The sequence below is a fragment of the Chelonoidis abingdonii genome, chromosome 9 (assembly GCF_003597395.2).
Source record: "Chelonoidis abingdonii isolate Lonesome George chromosome 9, CheloAbing_2.0, whole genome shotgun sequence".
NCBI lineage: Eukaryota > Metazoa > Chordata > Testudines > Testudinidae > Chelonoidis > Chelonoidis abingdonii.
This window is the reverse complement of record NC_133777.1, coordinates 8,538,524-8,555,490: the sequence shown is the minus strand read 5'-3', so window position 1 is coordinate 8,555,490 and position 16,967 is coordinate 8,538,524. Positions and strand designations below refer to the sequence as shown.

Genomic DNA, 16,967 nt, shown 5'->3' with positions numbered 1-16,967 from the left:
GATTTAAACCTGGAGTTTACCCAATCACAGCTACAGCCTGAAACTAAGGACTTTGCCATTACTGTATGTAATTGATTCAGTTTAACCAATTCTAGCTCTCACCTCTATCTTTTTCGTTTTATGAATAAACCTTTAGATTTTAGATTCTAAAAAAAAAAACAAAAAAACAAAAAAACAAAAAAAACAAAAAAACAACCCGAAGTGGAAGGAGCTTCAGAATAACTCTACTGGGATACTTAGGGGAAGAGACTCAAAGTCATGCTAGCAGTTCACCTTCCTAAAGCTTTTTGGGAATGCACTTTTTTTTTTTATTTAGTCTTGTATTACTAAATATTTGCAATTTTCTGTATCTGCATATTTTTTCTAACAACCCAGGTATTTTAACCTTTCCAGATGGCCTCTCTTCAAAAGACAGACAAATGTCCTTGCTGCTGTGGAAGTGATTGCTTTCAGTTAACTGTCACTTATTGTAACAGTCAATATATTTTGCAATGGAGTGACATTTCCCTCTTCGCACTTGCATCCCATTCAAGAAACACGCACACACAACAGTGTGACTATTCACAGTAAGGGCCCAGAGGGATGCCACACTCCTGAGGGAATGCTTTGCCAACTGAATGAAAAGGAGCAGCTACATTACAAAGAGTAGGGGAGACAGACTGCCTTATACTCACAATAGCCCAGCATTCACAAGTTAATTACTACAACCCAAAACTATATCCTAAATTACTGTGAAATCAGCTGCACACGAAAAAAAATTACTCCTCTCCTTCACTGATGTCAAGCAGAGAATTGCACATGGGTAGATGCTTCCTGCTATAGCGTGCCCTTATGCGAGCAATGGCAGTTGGAGTGCATGAAGTGCGGCAAGCTCTGAACATAGAACTAACCCACCCATCTATGCTCCCCCCTCCTTTCACTGACACTCAAAGAAGGGGCTTCATTCTACAATATGAATGTTCAAAGAGCAGACATTTTAGGATGCTCTTAGTCTTATTAGAAAGAACAGCACATTATTCAATTTCTCAGCCTCACTAGAGAAAAGCTCAAGGGATTAATATGCTGTGCTGTTAGCCATTTGTATGTAAAAGGTAAAGAACTCCAACCTGCACACCCACAAACATACACTCCACTGCAACAAATAATCTCACACAAGTGGTTCTGTTGTGCAGTTCTGGTAGCAATACTTTACCATGAGAGACTGCTCCCGGATCCAGTTTCTACCTTGCTCTTCACTCCTGTTACAAGTAGTAACGTAGTCATGTCAGCAATCTGGATGGCTTGCTACAGCTCCATTAATAATGCAACAGTAGTAACAGGGTGAATGCATAAGAATGCAGGGCCTTGAAGGTTAAAAGCAGTAACAGAGAAAGTTTACTGAGATGCAGAGATTTTAAAACATGAACCTCAAAACAATGAATTTCAGGTGGGTGACTCCCTTTCAGGGTTAACATATACCCCACCCCTCAGTGATTTTTACTAAACTGAAAAGCACAACTTCACTTTCAACGTGGAGATTACTCTCACTGCCTGTCAGGGGTCAGTACTGTATAGTTTGCATTTGACAGTTTAGCATATGAAATGGAGGGCAGTGGTAGCTATGCCATCGGCACGCTAACTAGTACATTAGCTTCCACACCACAGAACGATTTCTACAGAGATGGGCTATATCTGGCTTCTGTTTCACGCCCACATTCATAATCTCTTAATAGTGCACCCTAAAGCAGTGTCACATGGGTAAACCACATGTTATGAAAGATGTGCACTCCACACCCACAACAGAAGCAGAGGAGTTCAGAGATTTAGGTGGGTACTCCTGCATCTCAAATCTCTGAAAGATGAGAGATCATCTCTTCTAATCCCTGCAGGGTCTGGAACATAAGGCTTCCTCCTCACAGCAAAGATTGCAAGAGCGCTGTCTCTCCCTGCACAAGGCACAGTAATACAAAGGCAACACAACTCTTGTTAAAAGAGTTGCTTGTGGCACAACCTAGATCAGATTCTCCTGGAAAACCCATTTTTTTCCTGAGAAGTACAGCCTATGAATCACAACCAAAGCTACAGGCTAGTTATTGATTCCACAGCTGTTTGTCTCCACATCTGCTTCCAGGTGAGACAATGATCACATTTTATTGTTACCTTTCTAATACAGGATTGTTAATTTGAGTGATAAAACAGCCCTGGCTGCCCACTTCAACCCAAAAATGTGGAGAGTTTAACAGAATTCCTGACTGTTGGATTGTTAGTAAGTTCTTCCTCCTGCATTCCAGCAATCAATGGCAATTTGGCCATGATTTTTTTTTTTTTTTTTTTTTTTTGAGTACGAGATAGAAGATCAGCCCTGTTTTATAGAGGATCACAAGTGCCTCATTCTCTCTACTTGCTTGCTTACTTATTTTTATAGGCCATTCGGTTCACATTGTCCCTTGCCAGTCACACTGCTTCTCTTTTGATGCTGTAATGAAACAAAAAAAAAAAAAAATCCAATCTCTCATAAGGAGATCAGGTAAAAGTCACTAACCCTTCTTTTTTGCCACACACATAAAAATGCAAATGCTGAAAAATGTTTATAAAAAGTACCTACAGAACACAAGTGAATGTGTTTGGCTTTTTTTAAACCTTTAACAATCTTCTCCCTTTTCATGAGAAGAGTAATAATTTTCAAAACTCTTCTGGCATTAAAAGTTCAAATGACTATCCATATGGGATTCTCAACCAACAAGATCATTAAGATTAGCTCCTGAGCATTCAGAAAGGATAGTGAAGGGATGAGTTGGGAAAAAGAAGATGGGGGTCACCACCATAGATTCTAGGTTAGCTTCACTTTTTTTTTTTAAGCTGCAGAGACCTTAGTAAGTGTCACTTCCTCTATGGACAGGATATGATATGAACAGCTTCCCCTCCACTACAATGATCTAAAAGGACAAGTGCTTTAAAAAAAAAGAGTTAAGCAAGCCAGCCCCAAGCATACTGTGACCAAATTAGGAAACAAACTCCGTAGCTTCAGAGAAACACGTACAGTGGCCTTGAATTAGCCCAGAAAGCCTGATGACTGTCTCACCTGCAGAAACCTGTTTACACTAGTACAGAATGGGGAAGCTAAATACATCTTTGTGCTGCATATACAAGGACATGCCATCCTGATGCACTTTTCTGAAGGACGTAAATGAACTACCATGATAGTAAGACTCCACCCAAATCTCTTTTTTTCACCACCCCACTTCCCCTCCACCCCAAATGTTCAGAATTACCATTTCAAGAGCACCACTAGCTAGTGAGAGAAGGTGTGTGCTGGAAGTCATTCTGTCATCCCATAGGTTTTATGGCTCTCTAGTGGGCAAAACTGAGGAAACAGAGCAGCGATGGTTGTGATAGGGATCTCAGTGTGGGAGAGGGAAAGAGGAGATTTAGTTTCTTGAATATGATCAGAATAATGTTTTAAAATAGGCTTGGTCCTGAGGTGGAAAAGACTATGACTGTGCCCAGGCCAAAGAATGCTCCCATCAGCACAGCCCCAGAGAAGTGTGCTGGGGCAGGCCTGGGGTTTAATCAATCACTCACTCTTACTCACTGGCCCATCTCTAATCTTTACTCACTGGTTTAAGAGAATGACTCATGGCCTTTCCTTTTCAGAAGTCATCTGATTTTAATGTCTGAGGTGGGGAGTGGTTCTCAGGTCTCTGAGCAAAGATTAGCCTGTTCACCTCACTATCTGCTCCCAGGACAAATGCAACTGTAAATAGGGAATATGCAACATTGAGGGGAAAAAATTAATAAATTCAATGACTAAATAACTTTTGTTTGTACAGAGGTTCAGAGTTGCCTCCATGACCCTTCTAAAACATTGCAGTGATCACATTAAACTACCCTTGCCCTTTTGTTCCTTATCATTGAACAGAAGAAACAAGCATGACATCACTCCCCCTTTTTTCTTTGTAGGGGTGTCTCATGGAAGGTAGGCTGAATTTAAGACAAATCTCAGGCTGCAGAAGATCCCCAGACTTGCCTCTGGGCAATCCTTCCGCCACCCAGTGAGTCAAAACAGTCACACAGCCCACCTCTGTGTCAGTGGCAGTGGTTCTAGTCCGGTTAAAAGATGTATGGAATGCACTTTCCATAGGCAAGCAACCAGCTTTTCCAGTCCGCATCACCTGGCCAGAACACTCTTGCAACATTAAATAGCGATCCTGAAATCCACCAGCTGATCAATAACTAGTGTTCAGGGCAATTTTGCCCTGAGACACCAACAACAATCAGAGTCATTTTCAAGATAGCCAACTATTTTCACCACCACCATGATTCTGGGCTCAATCAAGCTACAATTTAAGTGGAAGGAATGGATTGCCTCAACTCTATTACTAGCATACTAAGTTTCCATCCCACATGAAGTCAGATCCATCTTATTGCCTCTGCTCAGTAGAGGCCCAAAGGACTGAGCTATAAAGGGAAGACAGCACTACCTCTTATGGACCTGAAAAGATGCATCCTTTGGTCAGTGGCAGAAGAGTGTTACAATCATCTTTTCACTGAATGGATATTGCTATATATGGTAGAAACCAAGGACAGGAATAAATTGTGTTGTACTAAACTGCATTGACTTACATGGGCTATTTTTATAGAGCCTAGTTTGAAAGTTCCTGTTTTAGGAGGCTTTGGGTTAGATACACAACAGAGATGCACTATTTCACCCCTCTCTCTCATCAGGTCAGTTTTTAAAACTATGTTTTACTTTCCTGCACATCTCGAGCCTACACCTTTCCTTTACGTATGTGTAAAGGGCCTTGATCTTGCAAGGTGCTGAGCAAACTCGACTCTCAGCAATTTCCCTGGGAGTTGGACATTAAGCACCTTGGAGGATAGGTCATGTGGTTTGGTGCACACATTTTATTCCTATGTGGGATCTATTCCTTTAAATAGACTTTGCTATTCCATGAGTGCTTTCTTCCCACCCTGTTATCTACCTTGCTTCGGCAATTTCATCACAAAGTCTAAAGGGACCTTATCTGCAGAGAGTACACTCACACACACCCCTCCCTCTGGCCTTGGTCCCCCCCGCTCCGCCCAGTCCCTTTCAGGAGCAGATACTGAAATTCCAAAGCTTCTGCTGTAATATCACTGCTGCTGCTGTCGATAGCATCTCCCCTTGTCCTGCCTTCTGACTGCAGTGCGGAGAGCACCAAGGCTACAGACAAGTTTCATTGCCCTTTTATGGTAGAAAAATGAATCGCCTGCCCAGCAGCAGAGTGCCTTAGAGCTAAGCGTAGACGACAGACTGAAACTTGCCATTTGTTGTGGTTTTGGCAGCAATATAATGGAGCATGTTCCCATCTACACCATTCAGCTAGAAGGGTGCACAAAAGGCATTAATCTGAAGGGGGAAAAAGCAAAGCCCTGGAGTACAGAGACATACATCCACTGAACCCCAGGGAACTGCAACTGAGGGTGGGCAGGGTCATTAGCAAAGAGAATAGACAGCTTCAAAACGGTTCTACTGGACAAGGCACAAGTGAGCAGCGTCTTTCCCCAGGAGAGTCCGCACATGCATGCGCGAGCGCACCTAAGTTCATACCAAACCCCATCAGTATGGACAGGAGCAAGATTTGCTGCATCACATTTCCATTCCTTCCCTACCCCAGCAAATTCTATTCAAATAGGGCGAGGGAATTTAACAAAAATGAAACTGGGACTGGAGGTCACCACCCCCAGGCAGGAAGCGGAGGATTCACTGTAAGCAAAACAGCCATTTCCAGCCTTGCCCCCCACCCCGAAAAGCAGAGAGGCAAAATAAAAGTGGCAACTAAATCCAAATAAATATTCTCAGTGAAATACACAGAGCCCAGGCATATGAACTGATAAATAGGGAGTGACACATAAGAGCATGGGACCTTCAAAATGTTTGCACTGCTGTCAGGAAGCTGAATGAGACATAGCAGACTCAGCAGCTAGGAAAAATGTTGCAAAACAAGGAGAATTAAGCAATTCTCCACGTGCACATCCAACTTGGGGCATTTTGGACAAGCTTAATTTCTTTAACTGGAAGAATTTCTTTCCACATTGTTTGTGCAGATAGTGACAGAGTCCCTGATGCAGTTTAAGTCTTAGGGCCATATAGGCATTTAAAGCTTAACTGCCCAAACCTATGAAAAGCAGATGAAGAATACTGTTGGGTGGCATGTGGGGAGGGACAACCCAGTGGTTTGAGCATTGGCTTGCTAAACCCAGGGTTGCGAGTTCAACCCTCAAGGGGGCCACTTAGGGATCTGGGGCAAAATCGGTACTTGGCTCTGCTAGTGAAGCCAAAGGGCTGGACTTGATGACCTTTCCGGGTCCCTTCTACTTCTATGAGATAGGTATATCTCCATATTAAAGTTAAAGTATAAGCTCAGGCTGGGGGGCAGTCTACCATGGAATGTGATGTCACCTTGTGTTTACTCTCAGCTGGTGGGGCCTTTGTTTACACAAACATTTCCCTCCAATATAGAAATGTTCTGCTGTAGGGTACAATCAAGACATATGTAGCTTGGGTGACATACCTTCTCTGTAGCAAACAGAGCCATTTCCTACAGTAGTCCTCTGCACAGGACCCCAATTTGAGGAGCAAACCCCATTGATTGCCTTTGTAACTTTAAAGCTGGCTGATCATGCAATGCCCTTCGAACAATGTGCTTCATGCCTATTAACACAGACCAGAGACGCACTGTTCGCAACCCGCTAGAAAGAGTTATGTTCAAACAGAGCTCGCTAGCATAGTCAGGATTTCAGCTCAATAGGAAATGAAGGTTAAAAGCAACTGGGTGAGCTTGTTCATAGTCACCACCTTCAACTCAATCCTCAGAAGTCAGCTCCAGCAGCAGCTTTAAAAAAACCTTAGCCCTCCGTAATAAAAGAACATCCAATAGTTGCCTTGCTGTAGCCAAAGGAGCAATACCGAAGATCCAAAAGCATAGTGGTAGAAGGGTTTTCCACTAATGTAGGTATCTCAGAATGACCCTTTTTTTCACCAGAATAGCAGTGAGTACTCAGTCAGCACATTCATTTCCTCATCACAGCCTCATTTAAAGGAGACACTACTCTGTGAAGAACAAGAGCCTGGAAGCTATCTAGTCAGAGGGCCATCAGCTCAGAGGCAATAAGAGTTTCTGAACTCCAGGAAGCATCACTCTCTAAAAGAGAAAGGCAACCCAGCTTGTCAGTGGAGAGAAAGGCTCCTCAGTGACATCTGGGAGTTCAGAAAGCAAATCTAGGAAATGCAAGAGGCTAACATGCAGCAGAAGGTTCCAGTGTAGCTTGAAATTATTCTGCTTGGTGTTCTGAGCTCCCCAGCACCCAGAGGGCCAGTGCTGCTTCATGCATGTGTTAGTACCATAGCAACATCTTTCACCTTCTCATCTTTTAGCTGTCTGGAAGTCCTGCAGTGCTTTGTGCTGAGACTGCCAAGAGGGATGACAATCTCCCCCATCCACAACACAAAGGGTCTGTGATACCTGCAAACACACCATGTAACACACCAGACTACACTGCCTGCACACACAGGGGTTTCTGCAAGCTGATCATGGGGGCCACACTGGGGGAGAAGAGGAAGAGTATTTCCCGTTTGGATGAGTGCCTGCCCTTTTAGGTTTTGAAGTCATGAGAGAAATGCTGCTTGGTAATTTCATCAAGGGGCTTGGCAGCTTCAGTTTGGAAAACTGCAAAGACCTCAGCCTGTCAAAACGCATGGGAAAGTAACATGCGTCATTAGAGGGCTGGAAGGTTCAAATGCCACGGCTGCACAGAAGTTTGCTTTGATGTGAAGCAGCATAGAGGCGGCGTAATGCATCACCAGGACTGGCTAGTCCCACTCACATTTGGCAAGTCAGAGTGCTGCTGCAAACCCGACACCACCTCCTCCTACACACATCATCTACGTGGCTCACTACAGAATGGATCAAATACCTTGAAACTCAGTGGTTTAGCTTCAGCCAGCAGAGAACTGCATGATGTGTGTTAGCAGCTCCACGAAGCTAACTGCCAATAGACCAATACAAAACACAGACAAGCTCAATGCTTAAAATACAAGAGGATGTTCACGTAACACATGCAGACCACATTAAACGAGTAAAAGAATCTTTTCTTTACTTGCAGAGTTGCTTGAGCTAGGTTTCTCCTCGGTGAATTAAGCTTTATTATACTCCCTCCAACCAGCAGGTGACATTAAGATGCAAAGGTCTGGATAGCTCACTAAGAGCCAAACTTCACATATCACAGCTGGAGATGCAATGGCATTGACAGATGGTGTGGACTCATTACCAGAGATGCTAGAAATCCATTTGCCACAGAAAAATGCTGTATTTGTGGTATTTTTACAGAGAATCTTTAGGGTTTTTTTCCCCACAAGATGTAAAAACTATTTACTAAATTTTACCAAAAGTGCCAGTGTCACTTATTCAATGCACACAACCTTCCCCTCTTGTGGATGATTTCTGCATGTGCTTTAAATATACATAGCTAAACATACTCCAATAAACTGCTTCTGGCATACAGCGGTTACTCAACAGCATATAGTGGGGTCGTGTTTTAATGCATTGCAAATTTCATTTCAGCCTCCAGATATGAGTAATTAAAGTTATGTAAAGATGACAAACACTTTAAAAATCGCCCCTAAAGACCATGTCACTGAGTTTAGCAAGGACAAATTTCATATTGATAAGTAATGTGCTATTCTGTACTGATTTCAGGAAGATTATGTAGATTATGTTCAAAGGCAGACAACTCTACAATACGTGGAAAGCACTACACAAACTGAATGAAGAGAAATGAAAACAAGGCTGAAATAGCAGAGTCATTGACAACAGTAAAGAGACAACGCACTGTGACTGGATCATTCTATTAATTTTATTTTATTATACTGATTGATGGCATTGGTAGGCTTCAGACATGCTTAAAAAGATATCAATAAAATATTATGTTTAAATGATACCTATATATTGTGACCAGGGAAACTAAAGTTCGTTTCATTTTAATCATGGAAAAACACTGATTTTTATGTTTTTTTAAAATCACAATTTCATCAATCACAGAAAGCAAGGATCCCTGCTCATTACATACCTATTCAGTAGTTACTGTAGGTGACTGGCAATGCCTCCCTCTAACTGGTAGTTCTGCCCATTGCTGATGTTAAGATTGGTTACATCTCAGCCACTATGAGGACTGATCTTGTGCGAGAGATGCACAAGCAGTAGCCCAGCAGAGTGTCTGGCATGAGGCCTGCATGCCTCAGGCTGGATGAAGCACACAGCCAAGGGATAATGCTTTCAACTCTTCAAGAGGTGCAGATATACTTTTGGCACAAATGTGAACTAACCACCACTCTACAAGATTTTAGGGGAAGTCTTGGGAGAAGCCAAACACCACCAATGTGAACCCTAGAACTGACACCAGAGAGGCTGAGAGAGAGAATATGAAAACACTATGGGACCACCATCTGGTTCGCCAGTCCCTGCCCCCTCACAAGGATCCTGTGTCCCCTCTGCTGAAATCACAAGGCTCTCATTTCACCCCTACCACTGGACTTTAGACTTCCCCTCACTTTACGTTCTGCAATGCAGCCAAAGTCCTTCCAGCCATGGAGGGATTCCAGAGGCAGCTGTTGGTAACTTGCTGGAGGCACCACTGTTGAGTCTCTGCAGCCCTTCCGATATCGAACATCCACTGCACTCCTGCATCACCCCACATTCCCATACTAACCCTTTATACTCCTCACTAAAAAAAGCTTCCTGCAAATGGAGACATTAACTGGTAAAATCCCCATTATGGAAAGACAAGATAGATGGAACTTGGGGAAATCATTGCAAGCACAGCTACAAAGCATGGACAAGTCCTCCCATTTCAAGAAACATATTGATTCTTCCTATTAAGCCCAAAATTGTTTCTTTTTAAGTAATCTTCTAAAAATTCTGATCAGCCCCATAAACCTCTGGCTAATGCACCAATACAAGCTGTTGATATGGTAGAAATCCAGTCCCTGGTTTAAGTGCTGGCAAGTTAGCCTGAAATACTGCAATATCAGAAGAGCCAGCCAAACAAAAGGATAGTGCATTTGAAGCACTGATCAACCTGAACACCCTGCCATTTCTTCATGCTATAACATTACATTCTGAAACGAATACCCGAAATTTTAGAATTCTGTAATATTCTTCAAATATTTAAACTCTGAATTCTGCTTACTTGCTGTAACCCGTGGGATTGACCTGTATGGTTCACTTAAAAAAAAAAAAAAAAAAAAAAAAAAAAAAGGGAGGGTTCTATTCTTTTAGAAAACAGTTTTAAAAATTGGTTGATTGTGCACAAGTCACTGGTGCCACCTAGTGGTTCTCAGCCTTCCTTAGCCCACATGATTGGAAGCTGTAATTTTTTCTCTTGGGCTAGCAGTACCAGCTGACATTAGTTCAGTGGGTCTGTTGTGCTGGAACCCAAAAAGTAACTGCTGATCCTTCATCAGGCTAGTCTTGCTCTCAGCTTCACAGTGCTGACAATAATGTAGTTATCTATTCTTAGCAACACAAGTTACTCCAAAAAGATAAAATGAGAAGTAATCATCTTGTATAGAAAGTCTCATCATAGGCAAATGGCCACATAAAATTTAGAATTAAGAACTCTCAGTGGCTACAAGCATATTAAGAACTCTCAGTGGCTACAAGCATGAGCATGATTCATTTAAGACAGGAGCTTCCGTGATACAGACCATTCCATCAGAGTCTCTGATATTGTGGCTTAAGTTGAACAAGACTCATTAGGTATTAGAGCTTAGGTCTTAATTCACTGGCACCAGTGAGTCAGAAGACACTCTGAGAAAAAAATTAGAATTAAAGTCCCATCAAGATTCTACGTGCATTTAGCACTCAAAGTCTCTAGAAGAAACTAAACCCTATTTCTCTACAGAGCAGATGCAGCACAAGCTGTGGCAGTTCAAGGTTTCTCCATTATGCTCTGCCAATGTACCTCTCTTTTGACCTAGTGAGACTACCTCCATGGCTGAAAGGATGGCTCATTCTCCAGGACCCATTCAGTGGCTAAGCCCTCTGCTGAGATGGGAACAAGGATGCTGATTAGTGGGTTTTGTGATGAGTATGTCAATACCCAGTCCTCTGAGTGTACAGATTTCATGTAAACCCTGCAGATGGTGACCTTCTGGCATTACTTACAAAGAAAGTCTGGACCCAGAGTGGTGACATGCAGCAACAACAGAAAGTGTCATTCTGTTATGGAATTTGGTTTCCCCAATTCTCTTAAAGTTTCATTACAGTTAGAACTGTCATAAAAGCCAAATGACATTTTAAAAAGACCCGATTACAAGTCCATTTTAAACTTGTGCTTAAGTGTCGAGAGACATTACTGTGCACCCATCTCTGGAGCACACAGAGCAGGATTTAACCATGTCTGTATTAACAGTACTCTGAAATGCAGTCCTGCGTTTAGTCACGTGCCTTAACAGAAGACCAACAAGCCACTTTGGCAAGAATTCTATCCCTCCACCACACCCACATCACATGCATATTTCATACTGCTAGCAAAACAGAGCAGCCCTCAAGTGCTATACCTCAGAACTCTGAAAGAGACGACCAGGTAAATATCAGCCCTTTACCTTCCTGCAGCGAGGATTGGGACAGCTGAACCGCTTCACATCATTGTCCAGGAGCGCAGGGAAGTTACAGAAAGGACACCTACAGTGCAAAAAAAAAAAAAGACAACATTAATGTGCTGTATTCTGTAACTCTGTTGTAACAAATCCACACGCCCATTAACAAGGTGGCCAGCTAAGGCCTGTCTATCAAAGAAAAGATTCAATGACCTCAGCACTGCCTCTTCTCTTCCTACAGTTCTCTGATTGCAACCCCTCTGTGTGTCCTAAAGATCATGTGCTTAGTGCTGCTTCTAGACTATGTCACACAAAGGATTAGTGCAGAGCTGACAAACCACAAGGGGTGCAACGCTCTATTGATTTTGATCTGTTTCTACCTACCAAAGAAAGCTAGTTTTTATTAACACAAATATTCAGGGGTAAAAGTCAGATGCCTCAGTTACACACAGCCTTTAAAAAAAAAATCTAGCTGCCTTGTATTACGAAGCCAACTAACGTTTTCGGCTATAGAACCAGAATCTACTGTAACACTAGCTGTCCAACTACCACTCGTTCATCTCTCTCACAGTATTAACCCACTTTGACACGCTGGGAACTTACCTGACTAGCTCATCTGCACAGGCAGCAGCCACCTCTTCCTCAGCTTTCCGCTCGTAGTATTTACAAAGGATGTTCTCTGGGAGTACCTTCTCCAGCTCACTGGTCGGGAATGAACATGTGCAGCTCCCTTCCATGCAGCTGAGCTCTGACTACGTTGGTGAGGGAAGAGAAGAAGAAACAATGAAAGTTCATAAAACGTAAGGCACCACTCAATTCTACTGAATCAAGGCTGATTCAACAGAACTGAGTGGTCTAAAACAAAGAAAATGTTGTTATTGAAACTGACATTTCAAATGTGACCACAGCAGATGTCTACATATGTGCAGAGGTGGAAGGGGAACAGATAATATATCAGACAAGTGCCATATACCATGTAAACACTCAGCTATCAAATATGGTCAATCATTTTGTGCAGTGGCCATTTTCCCACAGAAGGTCGCTCATTAATGGCAGAATTCACCCTTTTCAAATATTTTGAAATATTTCTACCTTATGAACAGAACAGTGACATTGTTTTATGAGCTAAAGCCTGCTACGTGTATATTTTTGTTGTCACAACCCCCTGTGTGGACTTCTTTTGAAGTCACTGACATTTTAACTGTGGATTAGTGTTGCTATACCATTACACTTCAGTTCCTCCACTTCAAGCTGCATCACGAGACATGGTACATACACCTCTACTCCAATATAACGCTGTCCTCGGGAGCCAAAAAAATCTTACTGCGTTATAGGTGAAACTGCATTATATCGAACTTGCTTTGATCTACCGGAGTGCGCAGCCCCCCTTCCCCTTTACCGCGTTATATCTGAATCTGTGTTATATCGGGTCGCGTTATATCGGGGTAGAGGTGTACTAATATCTATCAACGTATAGATATTTAAAAGCTAAACAAAAAATGGAATTGGAACACTACACAGGAAAATCTCCCATGTCTTCACTCCCTGCATGCCTCAGGGCAGCAGTTTGCAAGCTTTTTGAGCTGAGCCCCCCTTTGAATTATAATTTTTGGCCGTACCTCCTCCAACCCAGACAAAAAAGAGAGGTGAGTTGGAGTGGAAGCGGCACTCTATCTGAGTGCCGGAACCCAAGCCCCACTGCAGAGGCAGAAGTCTGAGCCACTTGGCATTGCAGATCACCCCTGCCAATATCCCTCCATGCCCCCTTAGGAGGGCTCACCTCACAGCTTGAAAACTTCTGCCTCAGAGTTCAAATCTTGAGTCCCAGCCACCAACCTACCCCATTGTGCAAAACCAGGTTCTGGCTCTGGTTTGGAAGTGAAGACATAGGAAGAAAGTGAAAACCTCGTCTTTCTTTTACTCACCCCATTGAGCCTGGCTATTGATAGGGGCAACTGCACACTTTTGGGGAAAATGTTGCTATGAGAACCTTAATTCCGCTTGCTTAACTATGTAACCGTAACCATACATTAACAGTTTTTGTGCATTTAGCACCATTAAGGAGCTATTCAATTCAACGACAAAGATCAAAGTAGGCAGTTAGCTATCTGCAGGAGGGCAAGACGAATTTGGTTTTTTGCTACTAAAGTCTGAGTGCATTCCACACAATGGAACACTTCACAAGAAGTGCAGTAATACCAAGTTCACAAATGCCTCCAGCATAACCACATACTTCACGTTATTGATTACATGAACTTACACACGATGCCTCTATCCACCTTTCACTCTCTTGTTGGGACACTTACCTTCCCAGAGCCAAAGACTGCCTCCTGAGCATATTTGATTAGGCACTCCTTGCAAAACAAGTGACCATCTGCACACTGTGTCAGTTCCTCAAATGCGAATTCCCCATAGCAACAACGACATTCGATCATCTGACCATCCTGCAACCCATTAAAAAGATAAATTCCCCCTCCATCCAACCCAAGTAACTACAGCGATAGACTACTGGAAATATATAAATGAGACACCCATAAAATTAGCATGTGCAGTTGAGACACAACCTTACTACCCACTCTGAGACTCCCAATAAGCTGAAAGTGGCATGAGCATTTCTAACAAGAGTAGCTAGTTTGTAACAGTCAAATAGTTGCTTTCTTTAGAGTTTAAATTCCGCAAGAAAGTTAAAAAACAGAGGTTGTAACCACTCTCTAAACAGACTGCGATATAGGACAAGCTATCACTGTAGCCAATTACCAAACCCATGCATGCTTTGGTGTATTTGCTAGTCCGCCTAAACGTTAAGAATTAGGGGATTTGAACTACAGAAGAATAAAAGCATCACTAGAGGGGAGGAAAGGGCAGAAAGCACCATTCACATTTGGAGACTAGGATTCAAGTTTAGTGGCCTACAACTACCCCAAAGGATATTTATCCATATCACAGGTCAGGAATATGGTGCATTGGCAGCACTGTTGTAGAGGCAGGGAAGCTTGCACAGTTCCTGTCTGTGATACGATGGCACTGATGGAAGTAAGGATGTTCCCTTCCTTGTAAAGGCCAGTATGAACTCCAAAGCTTAAAGGTAATGGTTATTGAAAGGAAAAAGGTAATCTATGGCAGCTGAATAGAACGCCAGCCATCATCTCTCTTAATTGAAATGGAAAGTTTTAGTTTTCAAATTTCTAACAAGCCTCCACCGCAAATGGAAAAGAAGCCTCTCCAAGAATAGCACATCTGTTTTAAATTACCATAACGTGCATAGCAATGGCAATCCTGATACTAGTACTGGCCAATCAAGTTATGAACAGCAACCAAATGAGTTACTACAGATCATTACGTGCACCAATACTGCCTTCCTGGACTCAATTGTTGATAATCTTTTCTAAAAGCCAGCCAGCCAGCCAGCCAACACACACACACACACTGCCAGCTCAGCAAAATAATCTTATAGCAAATGAATGGAGTATGTGAGGAGCCAGACCAAGTCAGCTTAGAAATAAGGGAGTAAATGCAAATACTTATTACAAAAATCAGGTGATAGAGTTACTGACCTTCTGATACTGCTCCTCGTTCATCTGCAGGGCAAGAAGGAAGTCTGCATGCTGAAAAAGACATGTGCACTTGTAATTCTAGAACTAGCAGCGATTGGAATGGAGCGTTAAACACTTATGTAATCTTAAGATTTAAGAATCAGAAGTATGTTACACGTGATGGGCTGCCCACAAACTGCTCAAACGACCATTCCAATTTCAGTTACCCAACAAGCTACCCATCAGCCCACCACTGCTATGAACCAAATTCCAGACAGTCAGCAAATTCAGGCTCTTGCAGACCCAATGTGCGGTGGAGATACCACAGTCAAGGGTTTTTACAGAGATGATTCTGAGAGCACCTGCCTTCTTTTAAAAGGAACATCATCAATTTATATCAAGTTTTTAAAGCAATTCTTTCCACAACAAGTCAGTATTAAGCTATAAACTCAGCCCTTTCCTAGAATCTGAGCTGCAGAGGCAGTTTGTAGTAATGGGTGGCAGGGTTCTGCTTTTAGTTTCAATGTAGGTAGACAGAGGAGTTCTGCATAGTATGTGTAGCCTGCAGAAGGTGAAGTGGGTAGACAGATTGCCTTGCAGGCACACGCAGAGACCATGCTTGCTAGTTATAGAGCTGTATTAAACTCCAAAGGAAATCTTACCATTAGTATTGTGATGAAAGAAGGGATGTTACTGCCAAACAGAGAAGGAGGTTTAAAGCTTACTGGGGCAGAGAATGAGCAGTCCTAGAACTCAAGGAACAAAATCCAACCACACCTCTCCCTGGATTAAGGAGGGTCCAGAATGGCATTTTAATTCTAGCTAAGCATCCCAAATCAAGTGAAAATGTGAGCTGTGGGGAGATTTCTCTAGGCAGAAATGGTAGTTAGCTGCCTACGCATGTAGTAAGCTCTGAATAAGTTGCTAGCAAGGCACCAAACCACAGCTCATATCTAAGTCATGAATGGGAACTGGGGGGAGGGAGAATTGATAGATATTCATCATTTTGTTCAGGTATTTGTATTTCTGCAGGAGACAGACTGACTGACCGACAATGAGGGCAGTTCATGACAGTCTCACCTCTGCCATCTCTTTAATTTTCTGTTCATAGAACTCCTGCTCCAGTTGCACGGGTGGGAGAAGCGAGAGTCTATCATAGGACCTGTAGTGCCGTCTCTTGTTCTCCAAGAAGAACATCCGCTTCTCAATTTTAACGTCACCTAAAGCAGGATTAGAAGCAGGATGAGAAGGGACTGGGCAGTGAGAACAAAGTTTGGGGTGTTTCCTCATCTATACCTGGGACATGACAGACCACTACCCATTATACAACTTCAGGAGCTCAGAAGCAATACTGTATCAACAAGACATGTTCTTTATTCATGAAGAATACCATATCATCACAACTATACTAGACAGTGGAAGAAAAAATAGAGGTTTCAGAGTCAGAGCACCCAACAGTGGTTCCTTCTGTGGTGGATAAGCTCTGCTCACAAGATGCACACAGACTACCATAAACACCATCTGCCACTTACCTTGCTCAAATTTGAAATCAATGTAGGAAAACTGGTTCATTTCTTTCCTCCTTTTTCGCTTCCCACTGTTTTCAGGAGACAGCTCTTGCCATTTTTTGAGGGCATCAGAAAAGGCCTTTAAACAAACCCCAAACAATATAAAAAAAAAGAAACAAGAAAAGAGGGACGTAAACACAACCACTCCAGATAAGCCTACATTACTCTTTGCAAGAAAACAAGAACTGTGTGTGGGTCCGTTAAAGCACTACAAATTCACAGGGCCTTCAAGCCTGACTTGAAGACAGG

General features: G+C 42.6%; 1 protein-coding gene across 5 annotated transcripts in view; it reads right to left on the bottom strand.

The window, feature by feature from the left end:
• The window catches only part of RNF216 (ring finger protein 216), a 121,736-nt gene that overhangs the window by 68,391 nt on the left and 36,378 nt on the right, over positions 1 to 16,967 (bottom strand). For all 5 annotated transcript variants that reach the window (XM_032767765.2, XM_032767768.2, XM_075069172.1 and 2 more), the window contains 6 exons: positions 16,683 to 16,797; positions 16,231 to 16,370; positions 15,172 to 15,222; positions 13,924 to 14,061; positions 12,221 to 12,369; positions 11,624 to 11,702 (listed from right to left, as the gene is read on the bottom strand). In XM_032767765.2, the coding sequence (XP_032623656.1) occupies positions 11,624 to 11,702; positions 12,221 to 12,369; positions 13,924 to 14,061; positions 15,172 to 15,222; positions 16,231 to 16,370; positions 16,683 to 16,797 (672 nt within the window). The remainder of the gene's footprint in view (positions 1 to 11,623; positions 11,703 to 12,220; positions 12,370 to 13,923; positions 14,062 to 15,171; positions 15,223 to 16,230; positions 16,371 to 16,682; positions 16,798 to 16,967) is intronic.